Source organism: Sebastes umbrosus, chromosome 18 (genome assembly GCF_015220745.1).
Source record: "Sebastes umbrosus isolate fSebUmb1 chromosome 18, fSebUmb1.pri, whole genome shotgun sequence".
In the NCBI taxonomy this organism is placed as follows: domain Eukaryota; kingdom Metazoa; phylum Chordata; class Actinopteri; order Perciformes; family Sebastidae; genus Sebastes; species Sebastes umbrosus.
In genome coordinates this window covers 20,874,295-20,893,844 of record NC_051286.1, presented here as the reverse complement: position 1 = coordinate 20,893,844, position 19,550 = coordinate 20,874,295, and the positions used below count along the sequence as shown (strand labels likewise).

Here is a 19,550-nt window from a genome sequence, read left to right as displayed (position 1 = left end):
AGTCGAGCCTTTGAAGCCCTTCCAGGGGCCCATGGTTTACGTGCTTGGGTTGCCAGGTTCTGCCATCCCCCTCATTAATGCAGCTTGGGTGCCCACTTAACTTGTTCGTCTCTGTTCCTCTGGTCGGTTTGCCCTGGCTATGACCGAGTGCTGGGCAGCCAAACAGAGAAGGGAAACACACACGCTGGCATAGCACATGCATGCAAACACACACACGCCTACAGTTCATACAGAAACACACAAGAAGAGTTGCAGGAACAGATGCAAGTGTGTAGGTAGTGCACTCATACAGACTTGCAATACTACCAACACGTACAGATAGGCATGCATCATTCCTCAGCTCTTCTTTGTTGGTATGTGCAGCCAACTCTGATAGTAGAAAATATGGAACATAGAGCTAAAACAATCAATTGACCATTTGCTAACTCGCTACCCTGAACAGCAATTTCCCAATCTATATATGCTATAGCTTATAGCGACCGTAAGGCATGGCAGGCCTGTCAAGAGTTGCGGCCAAACTACAAAGTTGGGAAAGGTTTAACTTTTAGTGGCTTATTAGCAACTATTTTGTGGGGTTTGCAGGTTGCGTTACAACATGCCCTGTTCAGGACTGACATATTTAGTGTTTGGTAGCTGGTCCTGGATGCTACTGTATTAAGTTAAGTCAGTTGTTGGCAGCTAGTTCACACTTCAGCAACCCTGCGTTAGGCCGTCTTGGGTGAAAGGCGTTAGGCCTACATTTCCCAAGCTCACTGGTTAGTCCTCATCCTTTTCTCTTGTAAAAGTGAATACTGTTTAACATAGTTTTGCTAATGGTTATCATTTCAGCCAACAAAATGCATGGGCATTGGCTAAAAATGAGAGGGGCTGACTTTTTTTAATTATTTTTATGTGAAATTAAAGATCCATTGTTTCAATTATGATAGTCAATTAATCCTTTGAGTCATTTATCAATCAGAATTGCCAAACATTTGCTGTTCGAATGTAAATTGAATATATCACCTTGGGCTCTGGGTAGTTGTGATAGGCATTTTTCACTATTCTAACATTTTATATGCTAAACAATCATAAAAATAATCAACAGGTGAATCAATAATGAATATAAGTTTTAGTTGCAGGCCTAATGTAACTCTTACTTTCCCTCAAACCTTGCTCTCTAGTGTTCTGACTAGAGGCAGTGGTGCCTCTCTCCTTTGTTTCTTTTTCTCTCTTCACATCCCCTTCCCCTCTCTGTTTCCCCTTCTTTCCCTCCTTTTTTCAGCTTTTAAAGTGGGGCCTCAGTCAAAATCAGATTTTTCAAGAGGTCTTTTTAGATGTTTTTGTATGATAAATTAGTCTTTCCGTAGCCGGTGAGGTCAGATTTCATGGAATTCACTGTAGTTTGAGTTGGGTGTTGGGTGTAGAGAAAGGAGAGAGAGAGAGACTGTTTGGACTGTTTCTGCTCTTTCTTCAACATCTTGAGGTAATTGACCCAACCTCCTGCCTTGAGCACACATACTCCTTCACATACACACATACAGTATAATCATCACAGATGGGTTTGAAAATCCCCCTTTTTTCTCGCACAAACCCTCTCGTACGCTCTCTCTCCCTCCCACACACACACACACTCAGTCAGCTTATACACCCATACAACCCACATGAATTCCCTATCTTACAAATGCTGCACATGAGCACTCATTCATTCTCCACACACACACACACACACACACACCCGTACACACACACATCGCTGAGAGAATATCCATGTCTCTGTGCTAAAACACTGCGATACAGCTGTGAATAGGAGATGAAAGCCAGAGCCGAGCCAGGAATAATAAAAGCAGAGTGATTTCAATGCACTGCAGGCTTCTATGGGCCATGGGATCTGACTCGAAAACAGAAGGGAAGCCTGCTCCTTTTTAACCATACAATTTTACCAAAGCTACTTTGATGTAGCAAAGACCTTGGAGTCAACAGCGCGGAGGCTCCCGGTTTCGCTCTAATTATAACATTCCCGTCAGTATCAGCTGAATGCCCAGTGTACGTTTGTACACGTGTGGTCTAATTTTAACACTAGCCATCCTAATTCTCGCAGCGCCCCTTTACCAGCATGCCTGGCTCCACGCTTTTCCGCCTGCACTTCCCAGTTTGCTCCTAAAAGAGTGGCCTGCATTGACCTCCAATAAACTCAGTTCCACCCAGCGCCCCGTACTGGGAGTTGAAACTTATAGAGACAGGGCGTGACAGAGAGAAAGAACAAATCCAGAGATGGAAAGGCAAACTAGAAATGTAAGGAGGAACAGACTGCTATTGAAAAAAACATTTAGTATATTATCCAAAATCATGCACTTAAAGGACCATACCTGTTAGCTTAGGGGTGGGAATCACCAGAGGTCCAATGATATGATATTATCACGATACTTAAGTCACAATACGATCTTATTGTGATTTTAAACTGGGTTTTTTTTGTGATATGCTGAGTGTTGCGATAAGATATATTTTCATTCACATATCTTGAGGTCAGAGGTCAAGGGTCCCCTTTGAAAATGGACATGCCAATTTTTCCTCGTCAAAATTTAGCGTAACTTTGGAGCGTTATTCAGCATTCTTCCCGACAAGCTAATATGACATGGTTGGTACCAATGGATTCCTTGGGTTTTGTAGTTTCATATATATTATATATATATATCATACCAGGATCAAGACAGAATGGGGTCCGTCAGATTCTTAAGAGGTTAATAGTTTATATAATAAAAGATTGATACTTGACATCCGTGTATCGATACAATATTGCCACGCAAAATATCACGATGCTATGTTGTATTGATTTTTTTCCCCGATCCCTAATACTTGTGCTAAATCAGGTTTAGCCCATTTCTAACAAATCACATATACTAAACACAGTGAACACTTTGAAAACTATGTCGCTGTATTTAAGAAATGTTTTTTTTTTATAGCATTCCAGGCAAACACTGGTTTTATGGACTTCCCCAGCCTGTTTGTAGCCCTCAGTCCCAAGCCCATTCATTCCTACAGAAGAAAACAAATTGAAATAATTTCCTTAAACAGCTGGGCACTGAGGTTTTCAGCAAACGTTACTCAAACAGAAGTAAATAGTGCATTTGTTGGGGACTTTCTTCAGCTGCAGATTGGATGTACTGGGGCGCGTTAATAACAGCAGGACGGTATATGTGGGATCGACTCAAAATAAACTACAGAGCCCATGTTCATTGTCATGAAGGAGCATGTTAAACAGCCGAGGAGTGTGGGTTATTTATGCATTTTTAATAGTTTTTGAAAAACAAGGTCTACGGCACAAAGGATGAAGATACATCGGGCTTCGTCTTCACAATTATATGTTTGTTTTAGTGTTTTAATGGGATTTGTTGACAATAAGAAAAATAGAGAATACCACCAGACTTTCCTTTTAAGTCTATTGGCAAACACTTTGTTGAGAACATCGAGTCGCTGTTATGGATTATTTCATTTCAAAAATTTCAAATCAATCTGGAGGTAAACTGCGTTACAAAGCTACAATAATGTGATAGAAATGAATGCAGGCTTGATGTTCACTGTTCGGATTGCACAGCTTAAAGGGGAACTACGCCCATTTTCAAAATCCATACATGTTTTTCCTATGGTCTAAGACAGTCCAAAAAATACTAGTAAACATGAACAACTCTGTCCCAAATCATTTAGCGTGCTAAATCAAACTTGTGATGTCATAGGGTATAAAGTGTGGAGCTGCTTCATAGACAATGAATAGGTAGAGATGTTCTAGATGACACTGAGAGTACCCCCCTGAGTATATGGGGACATTTTCTGTTTAACAACTGACAACACTACAATAGAATAAAGCTCATTTGGGTATAAAAAAAGAAAACAGACATTCTGTGGATCCAAAAAATCTGTCTCCCATTCGTTGTTTATAGAGTGTCTCCAGACTTTATACCCTATGACATCACAAGTTTGAGTTTCAGCACTCTAGTTTTTGGATTTGGGAGAGAGTTGTTCATGATTACCAATATTGTTTTGGGACTGTCTTAGACCATTGGAATAACGCGTATGAGTAACATGTATGAATTTTGAAAATGGGCGTAGTTCCCCTTTAAGTAAGTTTCACAGTCTCCTGCTATTCATATCAAAGGGAAAGGAATAGACACCAATAGCTGCCTGGATTGGTAGAAAAATATTAAGAACAAAAGCTAGTGGACCCTGAGTTGGGATTGTGTCAAACTACTATTTCCAAGGTCAATAATAATCTTTCATGGTTATGATGCAGATCATTACTGTGGTTGCGTTTTCTCCTGTTACACATCAACAACACGTCACCCTCTTACGAAGTTTTAGTTGTTTTCACTTGCATTGTGGTCGGGGAATTGTGCTTCATTCGAAGCAGCTGTAAAACTATCCAGAAAACATGCAAACAGTGTAATGCTGAGTAACTGTGGTGTGGTGAAGAGGTAAAAATGAGCTGGAATGGACAGATGGGGTCTGCTTGGAGCTCAGTAGGACACAAAGAAGGACTAGTTGGGGGTCGTGACCTTTTAGAGGATTGCACCAAGTTTGTTGGAGCTTCTGTTTAACATACCAAGTAAAAGTAATAAGAAAAAAGCCAATGTCTCTGAAACAGCTGTACACTTTTTAAGAGCAGAAAAGAAACACAATGGCCAGAGAAAGTAAAGCAGAGGGATGTAATAAAACAGAAAGAGAGGGAAACTAGGGAGTGGAGCAGAGTTGAGGAGGGAGTGGCTGCTGGAAGTGGGTCACAGCGGCACTGACGTGATCCAAAGTGACGCGCAGAGAGGGGGACGGGCTCGCGCCACTGTCTGCCAATGCGTCACCTTTTGTCCTGCGCACACACACACACACACACACACACACACACGCGCACACACACATGCTCTCACATAAAGATACATCTGCTCAATTCATTGGGTAAACAACACTTGTGCAGAGGTATAAATAGCTTAGTTGTGCTTTGTAAGGACAAGGTTCCCCTGTCTCTTTGCCTCTCTCTTCATCTCTCTGCATTGTTTTACTGCTTAGTTGGACACTTTTACTTTCCGACTTTGCAGCAGCGCCTTGTATTCACTTTATCAGCTCTTTACGATCACATTCACATTATGCATAAGGAATAACGGCCTCTTCCCAGGTGCTTGTTGTGTACAAAAGAGTAGATGCAGAGCTGGGTAATTATTTTGGCTGGGCTATGCAATCCCTGTATGATCTGTAGATTTTTCCTCCAGCCTTTTGGAGGAGCAGCGTATGTGAAGCTGGAGGGATGGAGAGGATAAAAGGATGGAGGAGTGGCAGGGGGAGCCAGGGAACAGTTTAATTGCCTGACCCCTCTCCCACCAGGATGACTCTCTGGAGTCGGGTGTTAAAGAGAGGGTGACGGCTGGATTCTCCCCGCAGACCCCTGCGGCTCCGTGCGTGCGTACAGCGTGTGTGTGTGTGTGTGTGTATGCGAATTTTCCCACGGCAGATCTGCACATATTTAAGCAGGACCTCTTAATCATGTCATGTGCGATGCTGAAGTGATGCGCTCTGCGAGATTTAGCGTAACCCCCTATAACACATCAAAGGCTTATAGATGGGGAGAGGAAGGGAGAGATGGTTGCTGTGGTATGTGAAGACTGCTCATGACAGTGGAATTCCTCACTTTAGGCGCTCTAGGCAAATCGCCCGAGCTGTATAATCAATATTTATCTTTGATTGCTTATCTTAGTTTTTTGTTTAATTCGCTCTAAGGAGATAAAAAATAAGCCTGACAGACTCGGATGACTTTTGAGTTTATTGGATTACCGATGGCGAGATCTCAATCTCTGTAAATAATCTAAATATGCACGCCATTGAGAAACAAAGCAATGTAGATTCATTGTCCGTCCTCCCCCCCCTTCTCTCTCTGAGGCTTCTCTCTTTGTTGTTTGCTGGTGGTGACTGGAGGCTGAGGAACCTTCATCCTAATCGGCTTGAGATCTGGCCGCAGGTCAGGCCAGCAGATGAATCCAGATTATAGGGGTCACAAGGCAGGAAGAGAGGATTACCAGCTCTGGCCACTGCAGCCTCTTCCTCTAACTGTCCAACCGTCAGCTAACCAGCCAACTGACAGCACTGTCTGCACCGGCCCTCCTGTATAGATAGGCCTGCAGGCCCTGCTCAGGCTACTATCATTCACCTACTCTCAGGTCTTGGGAAAAGGATCCTTTTTGTACATGTGAAAAGATGTTGGATTGGTAGCAAATTGGAAATGATTTTTTTTTCAAATTGCATACTTTTTGCCATCATACATTTATGAATTTTTCTGTAACTTACAAAGTACTGCAGGGATGATGTATTTTTGAAGGCCTACCAGGAAGTTAGCATCGCCCTGGGCGCATGAGCGCGAGTTTACACAACGAGGCTGTAAAGGCGGACGATTTGGCGTGATGATGTTTAGTAGTCTCATTTAGCCACTTGTTAGCAACTGCCTTTTTTAAAGACACATAAAGGCTTTAAACTTCAGAAGTGCGGTATTTATTGATGTATTTTATGTCGAACAAACTAAATGTTAAAATCTATTAAGCTTGTGTTAACCACAGACCTTATTTCAGCCATCTAACTAAAAACCCATTCAAAAAACCCATTGACTTTCAGACGAGGGAACCGGAAGTGCTAAAATGCTAACTCATATCCGGGTTTAGGACTCATTCCTGCAGCACTCTATTGGGCTTTTCTATTAGCACTGTTTGCCGCGCCAAGTCAAACATTGCCACGCTGATTTGCGTTTCCATTACCAGTTTTAGCGCACCAAGTCATGCCGCGCCATGCCCAAGATGGACTATCTCCGGAGTCGGGCCACAGTGCGCCCCACCCACCTCCGAGGGGGTTACGGTGACGCTTTCGCTTTTAGCTGCATAGAGTCGGGGTTGCTGCTGATGAAAACCCAACATTTCCTGATTTTGCTGCTTCATAATAAAAGCCTTTAAATAACTAAATAAAGGGGGTCTTGTATTGTGAAGAATTTATAGAGAATTAAATGTTTATCTCAGCAGCTATTATTCAATAAAAACAAGTCTACTAATACTGCAGAGAGGGAGAGAACAAGCAGCAGAAATAACGGGGGGACTTTTATTGTGACGAATATAGGACATTTTGTGTTTATCCACCGTTTTTTACAGCCGCTCTTTTGACCACCACACACCCTCAATAGGGTAGCCCTGTTGTAATGGAGATGCAAATCCGTGCTGAGTCAAACAGAGTCGAGCCAAGTCAGCACATGTATATGTAAAAGCCCTATCAATTGAAAAGAGACCTCTTTAGTGACACTGCTTTCACATTAGTTCACGCCATGTTTTGTAGCATGTGTACATGTACACAAGAAGTTATGAGGAGATATCAGTTAAAAGCAACCGGTCAGTAATCAGATTTCTCATCATCCTCTACTATATTATTGAACTAAAGCTGGCACGTTTTAATTGTATTAATGATACGCAGCATTTGGAGTGATGCTGAAGTGAGAGGACAGGCTTAGTGCTGAGAGAGAACACAGTGTACTTGTCTGAATTTCACAAACATCTGCTGTTCAGCTGTGGAAGAAACACATTATTTTGTCATCTATAGTATAAGTCTTTAATACCTCATTTAGAAAGCCAGTTTAGCATTTATCAGGAAGAAATCTAGCTACATTTGGTTCCCCTAATCTATTACCCTGATTGTGAAAACTTCGGGGTCCTGCAGAAAGCTGACCCTCACCTGCTGCCTATAGAAACATACTTTATGTTCATCTATGTGTGACACAAATGTACAGCTATCATCTCTGACTGTGTGTCATTGCAAATCAACAGAATCCAGGCTGCCTCTGAGTGAGTTTTTAATATAGTATGTCTGCAGAATAACGCCCCCTGGTTGCAAAGTGGGGACCAACTAGTTTACATGAATAAAACACAGGCTGGTTGGATTTGTTATGGTGAGTTATAAACAAACTAAGGTCAGAGTTACCTCACTGATGCAACAAGCTGTGATTTAGTGTGTGTGTGTGCGGTACCCTACAGCGGTGGCTTCTCATCTGCATCTTAACTCAACCCAGCATATTCATCAGCAACCTCCCCACCGGCTTTGTTATACCTCTCCACTCTCTGTCTCTCTGTACTTCCACTTAGAAAACAAAACAAAATAAAGCTGTGTGCGCAGTGGTGTATTCCCGACTAGTTGCCGGAGTGCGGTTCCTGTGCGTACCTCGGCTTTGATCCCACTGTAAATTAAACATGCCTTTTTAGATAACAGGCTCCGTGCCACCTACTGAGTCAAACTGCACCTCCGCGTTTCACACAGCTCCTGTCCCCGGTTTGAACCCAGCGGAGTTGATTCATGTTAACGCAGAAATAACAGCCGAGGGAATCTCTGCGAATGCAATTAGGCCACGGTTGCATTGTTTGTCAGGTGTGTACAGTATAGAGACAGTTTTGCGACAAATCTCAAATATGGCATTGATGTGTGTTTTGGTGATGAATGAGTGGTGCAGGAGAATGTTGGGCCCAACTGGGAAATGGCCCCAGTCAAGTAGGAGGTCAAAAGTTAGGTCAAGCAGTGCTAATCTGGGTGGGAACGCTCGGTGCTTGACTCTTGACATCAAGTTACGACTAGTTTTTATAGCACATGAAGGCTTTGTACAAGGTACTACACATGGTGGATGGATTTGCAGAATAATACTAGTAGTAGTAGTTAACAGTTTTCCTTAAAGCTAACAGGCTTACATTTAGGGAATTTATGAGAATGAGCAGCTTTTCTCTGTTTTGTTTGATTGTAAATTTAACATCTTTGGGTTTTTGACTGTTGGTTGGTCAAAACATGCAACATGAAGATGTAACACTAGTTCTGGGAAATAGTGATTTGTCACTATTTTCTGATGTTTTTAGGCTAAAATAATGGATTAGTTGTAAAGATAATAGACGGATTGATTTATAATGAATGCAACTGTTAGTTGCAGCCCTACTAGAATTATTTGTCTGATACTTGTTACCTTTATTTAGCATTGGTGTAATACTAAGGCTGTCAAAGTTAGTGTTAACGCAAATTTGCGATTTTTAGGTTGTACCGGACTCAGTTTTTAAGCTAGAGTGGAGATACCGGTATCACATGAAAATATAAAAACCTAAGGAATCCATTGGTACCAACCATGTCATACATAAATAACGCTCCAAACCTGCGCTAAATTTTGGCGAGGAAAAACTGTCATGGCCATTTTCAAAGGGGTCCCTTGACCTCTGACCTCAAGATATGTGAATGAAAATGGGTTCTATGGGTACCAACGAGTCTTCCCTTTACAGACATGCCCACTTTATGATAATCACATGCAGTTTGGGGCAAATCATAGTCAAGTCAGCACACTGACAGCTGTTGTTGTCTGTTGGGCTGCAGTTTGCCATGTTATGATTTGAGCATTTTTTTTTATGCTAAATGCAGTACCTATGAGGGTTTCTGGACAATATCTGTCACTGTTTTATGGTGTTAATTTATTAAGAATAATAAATATATACATACATTTACATAAAGCAGCATATTTGCCCACTCCCATGTTGATAAGGTACATTTCAAAATTTATTTGCATCACTACTCAAATTATTATCAGGGCCTCTCATGTACCTGCTGATACCTAGACTAGACGTGTAAACACGCAGTCGAGTATGCTAATTCATAACAAGCAGCAAAATCAGACCTCTGCGTATTGTTTTTGGCTTGCAAACTAATTATTTTAGTCGAGGGAGTTTCAAATGAGAAGATCCCTCTTCAATAACGAGACAAGATATTTCACATATTTCAATTTTAGACTTTAACCCTGATGTGAACACCCTGCATTTGGAGAATGAGTTTCTGTGTCTCTCAAAAAGAAGTGCGCAGCAGCCTTCTGAGCTCTATGTGGTCCTTTTGCTCCACTGGTCGTGTCTGCCTGTTTTCCTTTTGAGGTCTTTGAAATGCTAATCACTTCTCCTCCCCTCTTTTCTTCTCCGTCTGTGCTCTAGATTCCCCCTCCAACTACATCAGGCAGCTGGAGACTAAAGTGCGGATCCTGGAGGACGATAACAATAAGCTTCTCACACAGGTGAGATACACACATACAGATGCTGTATACGTGTAAATGCTTCTGCTGCAGCCCAGTCCAGTACTATTTGAACTTATACCCTCACTAAACACCTCTTGTGCAACTTCACCCACAAAACATGTGCCAGACAGCTGCGATGAGATCCAGTGGTTTGCTTGATGCCTCTTGTGAAGCCACCCCCTCACAACAGCCTGCCCGTTAGTTGGAGAATATGTTTATCCATGTTTAATTCATGGGGAGTCAGTAAGCTTCACTCGCGAGCAGTGATGTTAGCCCCCGAGGCGAACTGTGGGAGCGGAGGAGAGATGAGAGGAGGAAAAAGGAGGGGATAGAGGCATTAAGTGACAGTGACAGAGTAAAGAATTTCTCCCAAAGTTGACCTTGCTCTGACTTCTCCCAAATTCGGAGGATGGAGGGCTGAGCGGGTGGAGGTGGGAGTGTGAGGAGGGTGGATGTTTGGCCTGGTTCACAAGGGGTTCACATGTCATTCAGCAGAGGTGTGTGTTACACAACCACAGACGTTGGTGAAATTTTATAACCGAAACATATTAATTGGTCACGTTTAGGGGATCAAATTGTGGAACACGGCTCATTAATTAACGGTAAAAACTTAACAGCATGAGATACATCCATGCATCTCTTTCATATATCGTTTTTCTGTTTCATGATGTGATTCGGTTCATTTGAATGCAAGTCAGGCTGCAGACAGTCGAGTTGGAATTTCACAGTTTAACTCAAAGCCTTTATTCTTAAAAAAAAAAAAAAGTGATTTCTTTTACCCCAATTATCTCCCAGCAGATTCATATGTAGGCAGAGAGTGTAGGCTGGAATCACTGATACGAAACCTAAATGATCCTCATAATTAGCCCTTAAGTGCTACAATTAGGTGTTACACATTGTCTCACAGCAGTCAAGACGTATATAATTTGACCCTGCTTCGTAAAGTCGACTAATAGTCCTTGTTCACATTTGAAGTCATGATGTGTGGGTTTTTTTTTTCTTTTTCTTTTCTTTGGATTTGAGGTTGGGATGAGTATGTTTTTTTAATAATAGAACTTAATATAGAATCTATTAGAATTAAACTTTAATCGAATACAGTTGTGACTAGTAGAGCATGAAAATGAACTGCCATTGCCAGTAATCAGAATAATCTATAAAAGCTTAAAAGGTTTTTTCTTTCTTACTGTATCTTCTTCTTATGTGGAGCCCAGGAAGAATATAGTTGCTGTTAATAATGGCTCCTGATATACAGTAATTAAATAATGAACATATACGCTATCATGTTTTTCTCTCCCTATAGGCTTATAACCGGTATAGTTTATCACAAATACCGACGAAAAAGGTAACTTTCTGAAATGTCCCTTGTTTGTTGGCTCCTCTGCTGGTTGAGCCTCTTCTGCCTTTTCACTCTTTTATCCGTTTGGTGGTGGTGCTGGGACTTTTCACAGCTTTGAGCTTGTTGCTTAATGCAGAGGGTGGACACATTAAAAGCAACACCTGTACAATATAATGCACTCAGCTGCAGGAACATTGATATAATGTTGAGTTTATGTTGACACTCTTAACACAGGTGCTGAATCAACTCTATGGTAACGTTTAAAGGAATAGTTCGGCATTTTGGGTGATCGCGCTTATTCGCTTTCTTGCCGAGAGCTAGATGAAAAGATTGATACCGCTCTCACGTCTGTACGCTGAGTATGTAGCTACAGCCAGCAGCTGGTTAGCTTAGCTTAGCATGAAGACTGGAAACCGTGGGAAACAGCTAGCCTGGCTCTGTCATAAGGCAACAAAAGTATCTCTAAAGCTCACCAATTGACACTTGATATCTTGTTTGTTTAATTTGTACAAAAACCAAAGTGTAAAAACAGAGAAGATTACAGTCTTTATGCTAAGCTAGTAAGCTAAGCGGCTGCTAGCTTCATATTTATCGTACAGACATGTGTGGTATCGATCTTCTCGTCTAACTCTTGTCAAGTGAATGAGCGTATTTTCCAAAATGTCAAATATATGTTGAAGGCCATACAGGCGTACTTGGCGTTGTACGTGATATTTTGTCCGTCAAAATAAAGTCCAATACAACAAAGTGCGGCCTTAAACGTTACGATAGAACCGAATCACCCTTGTGACACAATGTCTGTGTTACATAAGCCCAAATGAATAGGATTGCATTACGTTGTAGAGGTGTTGCTTCTGTGTCCAGTCACTGCTATGCACTGCTAGCATGCTATGCTAACAAACGAGCACAGGTGGCCCTGCTTGTATGTGGTCTATCTTGGCGAGAAAGACGTTTTCCTGTCCTTGGGAGCTGTGTGTCGCACAGCGCAGTCTGTGTTTGGTACAAGGTACCCCCAGGTGAATGAATGCTACATTGTGCTTCGGTGCACTAATGACACACGCTTGTCCTGGCTTGTCTGGGACGTCTGGTGGGCTGAATAATTTAGGATACGGGGGCGCAACACAGGTAGATCCAGGTATCCATAATGCATGTCTGACACTGAGTGCAACTGAAGAATGAAGGAATGTCTGGAGTTAACAAAAATACTACCTTGATGGTTGTGTTATTAATAAACTTTGCTTTCTATTGAATTGTAAAGATTGGTAATGAGCTCCAGTAAATAATGGAAACAATAGAGCATATCTGGAGAATACGGCTCATATTTACTAATGTGTCTGATAACGAGCAGGTGGAATTGTTACAATGGATTAGTTGCCTCAATGGACATATTGCCTAACTTCCTGTGTTATGAAACAGTCCCAGTGGAACTTGTGCTGAGCCTGAAGGAAACAATAGCCTCTTATCGCTGGAATGTTGACCCTTCAAACCAGCTTGGCCGAACTGTACTAAAGAGAGAAGGGAGGGAGTTAACAACAAGGTCCCACGGTGAAAATGAACCAGGGCCTGCACGGCACAGGTGTAAAAAACAGTGAGAAAAAAAAACAGGTGTGTGCACACGTGCACGCCCACGTTCGTACTCGAAACATGCTCCGGCGCATTGCAAGTACATGATTTGCTCTTTTCTCCTCCTCTGATCTCCCATGTCTTTCAACCGTTACTTATCTCTGTTAGCTCACTGAAGGGTGAGGCACTCTGTGGCTTTTGCCTACATGCTCACTTCCACTTTATCATTAACATGTAAGTGCCCGGTGTGACTCCGAGAACTGAATGATTCATACGGCAGATTGAGATGACGCTCCATCCGTTAACTGCGGGCTAATTGAGCTCATTTTGTGAGGGCGGACCGCAGTCGGGTCAAGTGGATTTGAGTGATGAAAGAGGTGAAAAGAAGATGGATTTGAACACGGTTTAGTTACTCAACGCTACGACGTCAAGTTTTCCCTTCTCGCAGGTTGCATAATACAGTTTACAATCTTGCAATTTTTTGTAATTTTTTTTAAAGAAATAGGTCCTTTATTTCAAACAGAGGTAAACAAAAGCAGGTTTCTCATTTCTGGTCATGTCTAGAAGGTAACCAGCAAATTGCAAAAACATGCAAAAACTCTTGCAAGACTCAATGCCCGGCGACCTATCCTTACCTTAACCATTCGAGGTCAATGCCTAACCTTAACCATTGGAGGTCAGTGCCTAACCTTAACCATTCGAGGTCAATGCCTAACCTTAACCATTCGAGGTCAATGCCTAACCTTAACCATCTCACGAGAGTTTCGCAATTTGCGTGTTACCTTCTAGCCACAATCTAGATGAAGCTAAACCTGCAGTCCCAGGCAAACAGTTAGCATTCTTACCACACCAATTTTAGGACCCATGTAAATAAAGAAACTGCATTGTTGTTGTATTGCAGCGTAGAGCTGGCTAGTCCTAGTATTTTAAGTAAGATGACGAAAAATGTAAGGTCAGACTCTACCCAGTGTCTAGCACAAGCTACTCAGGTTAATCTGATTATGTTCTATATTAGGGTTGGGGATCACCAGAGGCCCCACGATACAATATTAATGCGATTTTAAACATTTTACGATATGCTGAGTATTACAATAAGATATAGTGCGATTTATTACCTCTTTTCAACTGCAAATGTTGCAGTTTGTCAACAACTGTTTTATCTAATAAGATACAGTGTTCACTCTGTTCATCTCAGAGTTTTTATTCACATATCTTGAGGTCAGAGGTCAAGGGACCCCTTTGAAAAATAGCCATGCCAGTTTTTCCTCACCAAAATTCAGTGTAAATTTGGAGCCATATTTAGTGTTCTTCCCGACAAGCTAACATGACATGATTGGTTGGTACTAATTCCTTCGGTTTTCTAGTTTCATATGATAGTAGCGTCACTCTAGCTCTAAGACTGTAGCCTGCTACAACCTCTGAATGACAGAATATAGCGTCCGGGCCTGCCAGTGGCTGTCGGAAGAGTTTGATGTGTTTATAAAATAAAAGGTCGATACTTGACGTTCATGTATCGATACAATATTGCCACACAAAATATCGCGATACTTTGCCGTATCGATTTTTTTCCCCACCCCTATTTTATATTCCACTAAATTATGGCACTCAAGGAACACGCTGCCATCCTCCCTACCCTTTTGTCAAGGCGGCATCACCCCTGCCCCTCATAACTCAAACAGGAAACGATGCGTGGCGTCCACAGCTTCTTCCTGTCAGCGCCAAGAACATTGTGATGGATGGATAGACGGAGGGGCTAGCCAAGAGGACTGCAGAGGGCCAACTGTCCCCGGCTGTCAGTGCAAACAAATGGCGTTGTTGGTCTCAGCGGTCAAGGTCAACTCAGGAAGGGACGTAAAGTTGAAGACATGTTGGTGTGTCTGTAAATCTAGGCTTTGCATTACTGGAATATTCTTCAGATGCTGTGTAGACCCTGTCAGACGACTACTTCTGATCTTACTCAATCTTCTTATTCAATTGACAGATGTTTTCATTTATGGATTGTGTGTTTATATGTCACTCCTCCAGATGTGACATTTAGGGGCATAGCTTGCTGGTAGACACAAAGCCTGGAGAAATGACAAAGAGATGTTAGCAAAGGTACAGAATTGAGGGCATGAATATGGAAACCCAAAGGATAGATCAAGAAGTGCCAAGGGAAGGATTGTGAAAGGTTAGAGGAACACTAGCAGGATACTAAGCTAGAAGAGATGAGGAGAGGAGAGGAGAGGGGATATCAAAGGACAGAGGAGACAAGGGGAATGCTGATTGTAGCTTTATGTGTGTGCAAACTGTGTATGTGACTGAGAGATTATACAGACAATACAGCACAATGTCCACGCATTCATAGACGCACACCCACTGCTCATTTGGGCTATTTATTGCACAAGCACTCCCGGGCATCACGTGTGTTTACACGCCGCGCCTGGCGCAGAGGGAACACTAGTGCGTGACATGAGAAATGTCATAAGGAACAGCGGTGTTGCCGTGTTCCTGCCTACAGAGAGGAGCCGGGCTGGTTACTGCCTCCAGGAACCAGTGGTCTTTTGGCTGCTAATGAGGACAAATCTTAGGTACTGTGTGCCTGTGTAATGGCCCTCGATGACGGCACAACGTGAGCGCACTGAAGTGCCATTTATGTAGCAAGCCCCAACAAATAAAGATCAGCTTTGCAAACGAAGTGCTCAGAGGAGCGGCGTCAGAGTGACGATGAGAGTGCAGGTGCCAGTGTAGGAGGGGGAAGAACCTCGGGGTCCTCAATGAACCATTGCTGAGGATCTTAATGTACACAATAGAGCCTGACCAATATATTAACATACATATTATCTGACGTTATTACACGGCTTTGTTGATTACTCGATTCTGATTGGTCAGTCACAGCATTCTACGGTCTGCTATTTCTTTATAGCAGACCGTTGCTATGTATAACAGACCATTGCTGTGGGCGCAGTCCTGATGTCGGACTCTGGAGGACATTTTTGTGTCGAATTATTGATTTTTCTTTTTTAAGTAGCCGTGTAATAAGCGGGGAGCTAATGGGTCATTGTTGTAAAATAAATCCCTTTAGGGTCGGGGTCCACCGCATCATCCATAGCACATTATCAAAGATATATTGGTATCGGTGTGTTGTTATAGAGCTGGATGTTGGCTCCTGATTCGATTTGATTTTGATTCACAAAGTCCAGACTCGATTTGTATCGATTCGATTCATGATTCTGTTACATCGGATAAATACCGATGTTACATAAATTGCCTCTCAGAATTTATCCTGGGAACTTAAACTTCTTCAACATTCACAAGTGAGCAGCAACACTGTTGTTTCCTTGAACAGATAATTGTATAAAGTGCACATTATAGGCTAAATTATAAACACATTTCTGGGTTAAGAAACTGCAGACGGAGGATTTTCTTAGCACATGCAAAGTGACTAAAACATGGCACATCTATGTTCTCTTTAAAGCCTACGTGTGCAAAACAGTTGACCAAGAATAATAACAGACCTGCAACACTTACAAGCGTGTCATCATTACGCATATTTTAAAGAATAAATGCCAAACCATGCGGCTATGCATGATCTGTCAGAACCAGATGCTTTAAGTAAGTACAGGGCGTCCACTTTAATGATCACTTTGAGCCCACTAATCAGCACTGTTTGTGTTGACAGACAGCTGGCTAGTTAGCGTTGGCTACCTGGGAGGGACAGACTGAATAAAGTACAATCCACACACTCTTCAGTCCACAGGTTGACATCTCTCAGCCCGAGAATCTCATCAACAAAGACAAACCATGAGCTCGGATCAGTGTGACATCTTTCTTTTGTCATTTGCTTACTTTTTAGCATAGAGCAACCTATTTGTGCATGTTGTTAATGACGCAATTTCTGCAAAGTATAGATTTTTCACATCATGCAGCCCTACCTGATCCACTTATAACAAGTAACCAGTGCCTATATTTAGCGCAGATGTATACATGTTTACTGAGAAAAAGTGCAAATGCAAAGATTGGGAGTGTTTTTGTACATATTTATAACTGTAGTTTGGACTAATATGAACTTTGTTGATAATACCAATATCTGCAGACATGTTAGTCAATGAGTGACAAGACAGAAAGTAGTTTAAAAATAGCGTCTCCATGACACAGTGTTTGTCTACAGGAGAGCCCTGACGAGGTTACTTCTTGACTGTGAGATGTCCTGTTCAATATACATATCTTGATCAGAATTATTAAATAACCATATTTAAAGGGTTCCTTATTGATAGTGTTTGTTTGGGTTATGTGTTGAAGAAATTGATCATGGCGAGTTTATTGTTTTTGGATTGATTAAACTTTCAAATATCAATCCTAATATTGACCTTAAAAATACAGTATCAGTCGGGCTCTACTCAAATGTTTATTTATTACAGTAAAAAAAAAAAAAAAAGTATATTGGCCAATATGTACTGTTAGTAGATTTTTGCAATTATCTAGTATTTACATCATCATTATCTGCCTCAAAAATCCAGTATCGGTTGGGCTCTAACACAATTTAGGTTATTTTACAGCTGTCCATTTTGACGTAGTCGTAATATACAGTAATGTCTCTGTGGGATGTAACTGTGTTAACAGTAACAGATGCAATTACATTGATTTTGTGTCATAGTAATGATGAAAAAATGTTAAAAAAACAAAAAAAACTCAAATGATTACTGAGCTTAAAAATCATATGACAGGAAAGATCATGTGTATTATCTTATTTTGGATTAATCATTTGGATTAATTGGCATGTAGTAAAGCAACACCCAACATATTTTCAATTGACACGGCACTGAAGTCTTATATCTCTGTTTTTTTTGTTGTGTGTTTGTGTTTGTTTATTGCTCAGCAGTGTAACCCAGGTGACCTCCGTGCCCTGAGGAAGGGAATGACCCTCTACCACTCAGAGTCCCAGCTGTCCTCGCTGCCCCAACGCCAGGACGCCATGCACAAGGTCAGTACCCAGGAGGCTAGCACACACACACACAGAGGGACCCACACAAGAAGGGTACACACATGCAAACACTCACATTGACACAAATAGAGGGGTACCCACTCATACCTAACCACCTAAACAGTCACAGTCAAAGATCAACACTGTGACATTGCTTATACAAACGTGGTTACGTATAGAGATGGGGGTTTAATTGCACGCACACTTAATTGTAGGGAAGACTGCACCGGTGCCTCCACAGTGGAATCAAGTCTTGTCAGCTCTAATTCACTTTACTTCTAACTTTCCAATTATACCTCCACATGCAACCTCACTAACTCTTCCACATGACGGGAAGTGAAACGCACAGACACGCAGGAAGAAAAAGCGAGTGAAAGGAGGTAGGGCATGAGTGGGATGAGACAGAGGAGAGGAAGAAGAGAACCTAAGACAGCGAGACAAGAATGGAAAATAAAGAGGAGTCAGCCATCCCTTCTCTTCCTCCCATATCCTGTCCCTTCAGCTCCCTTCCTCCTCTCCAGGGCCTGTTTGAACTGAATCCCTCTATGAAAGTAATAATCCTCTACAATCCACCGCCACCCCCTGACCCAGCCAGTGTCTGGGGAGGAGAGGCTGGGTAATTGTTTTCTGACTGCTTAAGGAAGGTCAGAGCCGGGCTACACCACTAACCAGAGGACTAAATCTTCCCTGTGTAAAAATCAATATTGTGTTTTAATCACAGGCCCAGTGTGAGGTCGCCGGCTGAGTGCGTTCAGAGCCGGCTCGCACCTTTTTAAGCTCGCAGATCAAACCCGCCTCCTCACGGAAGGTTCGTGCCGCTCAATAATGTCCATAAAACCTTGACCCCAACGCAAGGTCTCTCCCCGCAGGAGGATGGATTTAAACTGCAAATTATCTTGATGGTTGTCTCCCCGCATTTAATTTCACAGTTGATGTTCACAGCAAACAAGGCCGTGATGTCGACTTGAGGTGTGAATTTTGGCTCCCCGCTGACACGACGTCATGAAGTCATATTTACATTTACAAAGTGACATGACGAGTAAGGTTAAAGGAATAGTTCCACACTTTTAGATGAGAAGATTGATACTACACACACATGTTTGTACGGTATATGTGAAGCTACAGCCAGCAGCCGGTTAGCTTAGCTTAGCAGAAAGACCAGTGGGCAACTTTGGGGTCTGAAAAGTGAAGCAAAAGTGGAAGTGCCTTAAACTTGCATTCTGTCTAATAGGGTTAGGGTTAGGCAGGGGGCGACTCCTCTGGTTGCAAAAAGAAGTCTGATTGTGTAGAAGTCTATGGGAAAATGAGCCTACTTCTCACTGAACATTGTAAACATGAGTTTATGGTCTCAATCGCTAGTTTCAAGTCTTCTTCAATACAGCATGATGTTCATTTAGTAAATTATGGTCCCATTTAGAGTCAAATAGACCATAAAGCAGTGGGTGTTTCAGGGCTTGGCTACCTTATGATTGACAGGTCGCTACCACGGCGTTGTCCGGTCTGGGAGTTGTCCATGTTTTCGTCTTAGAACTTTAACCCTTTCACGGCCAAAAACCAAGATGGTGACAGTCAAAAACCAATATGGCAACGACCAACAACCAAGATCTCGAAGTCAAAAAAAC

At 42.1% G+C, this 19,550-nt stretch overlaps 1 protein-coding gene across 4 annotated transcripts in view; it reads left to right on the top strand.

The window, feature by feature from the left end:
- The window catches only part of ccdc85cb (coiled-coil domain containing 85C, b), a 54,720-nt gene that overhangs the window by 28,356 nt on the left and 6,814 nt on the right, over positions 1-19,550 (top strand). Inside the window, exons 3-5 of one of the 4 annotated variants that reach the window (XM_037750764.1) lie at positions 9,987-10,066; positions 11,367-11,408; positions 17,824-17,928. In XM_037750764.1, the coding sequence (XP_037606692.1) occupies positions 9,987-10,066; positions 11,367-11,408; positions 17,824-17,928 (227 nt within the window). The remainder of the gene's footprint in view (positions 1-9,986; positions 10,067-11,366; positions 11,409-17,823; positions 17,929-19,550) is intronic. The other 3 variants (XM_037750766.1, XM_037750768.1, XM_037750767.1) reach the window with 3 other exon arrangements.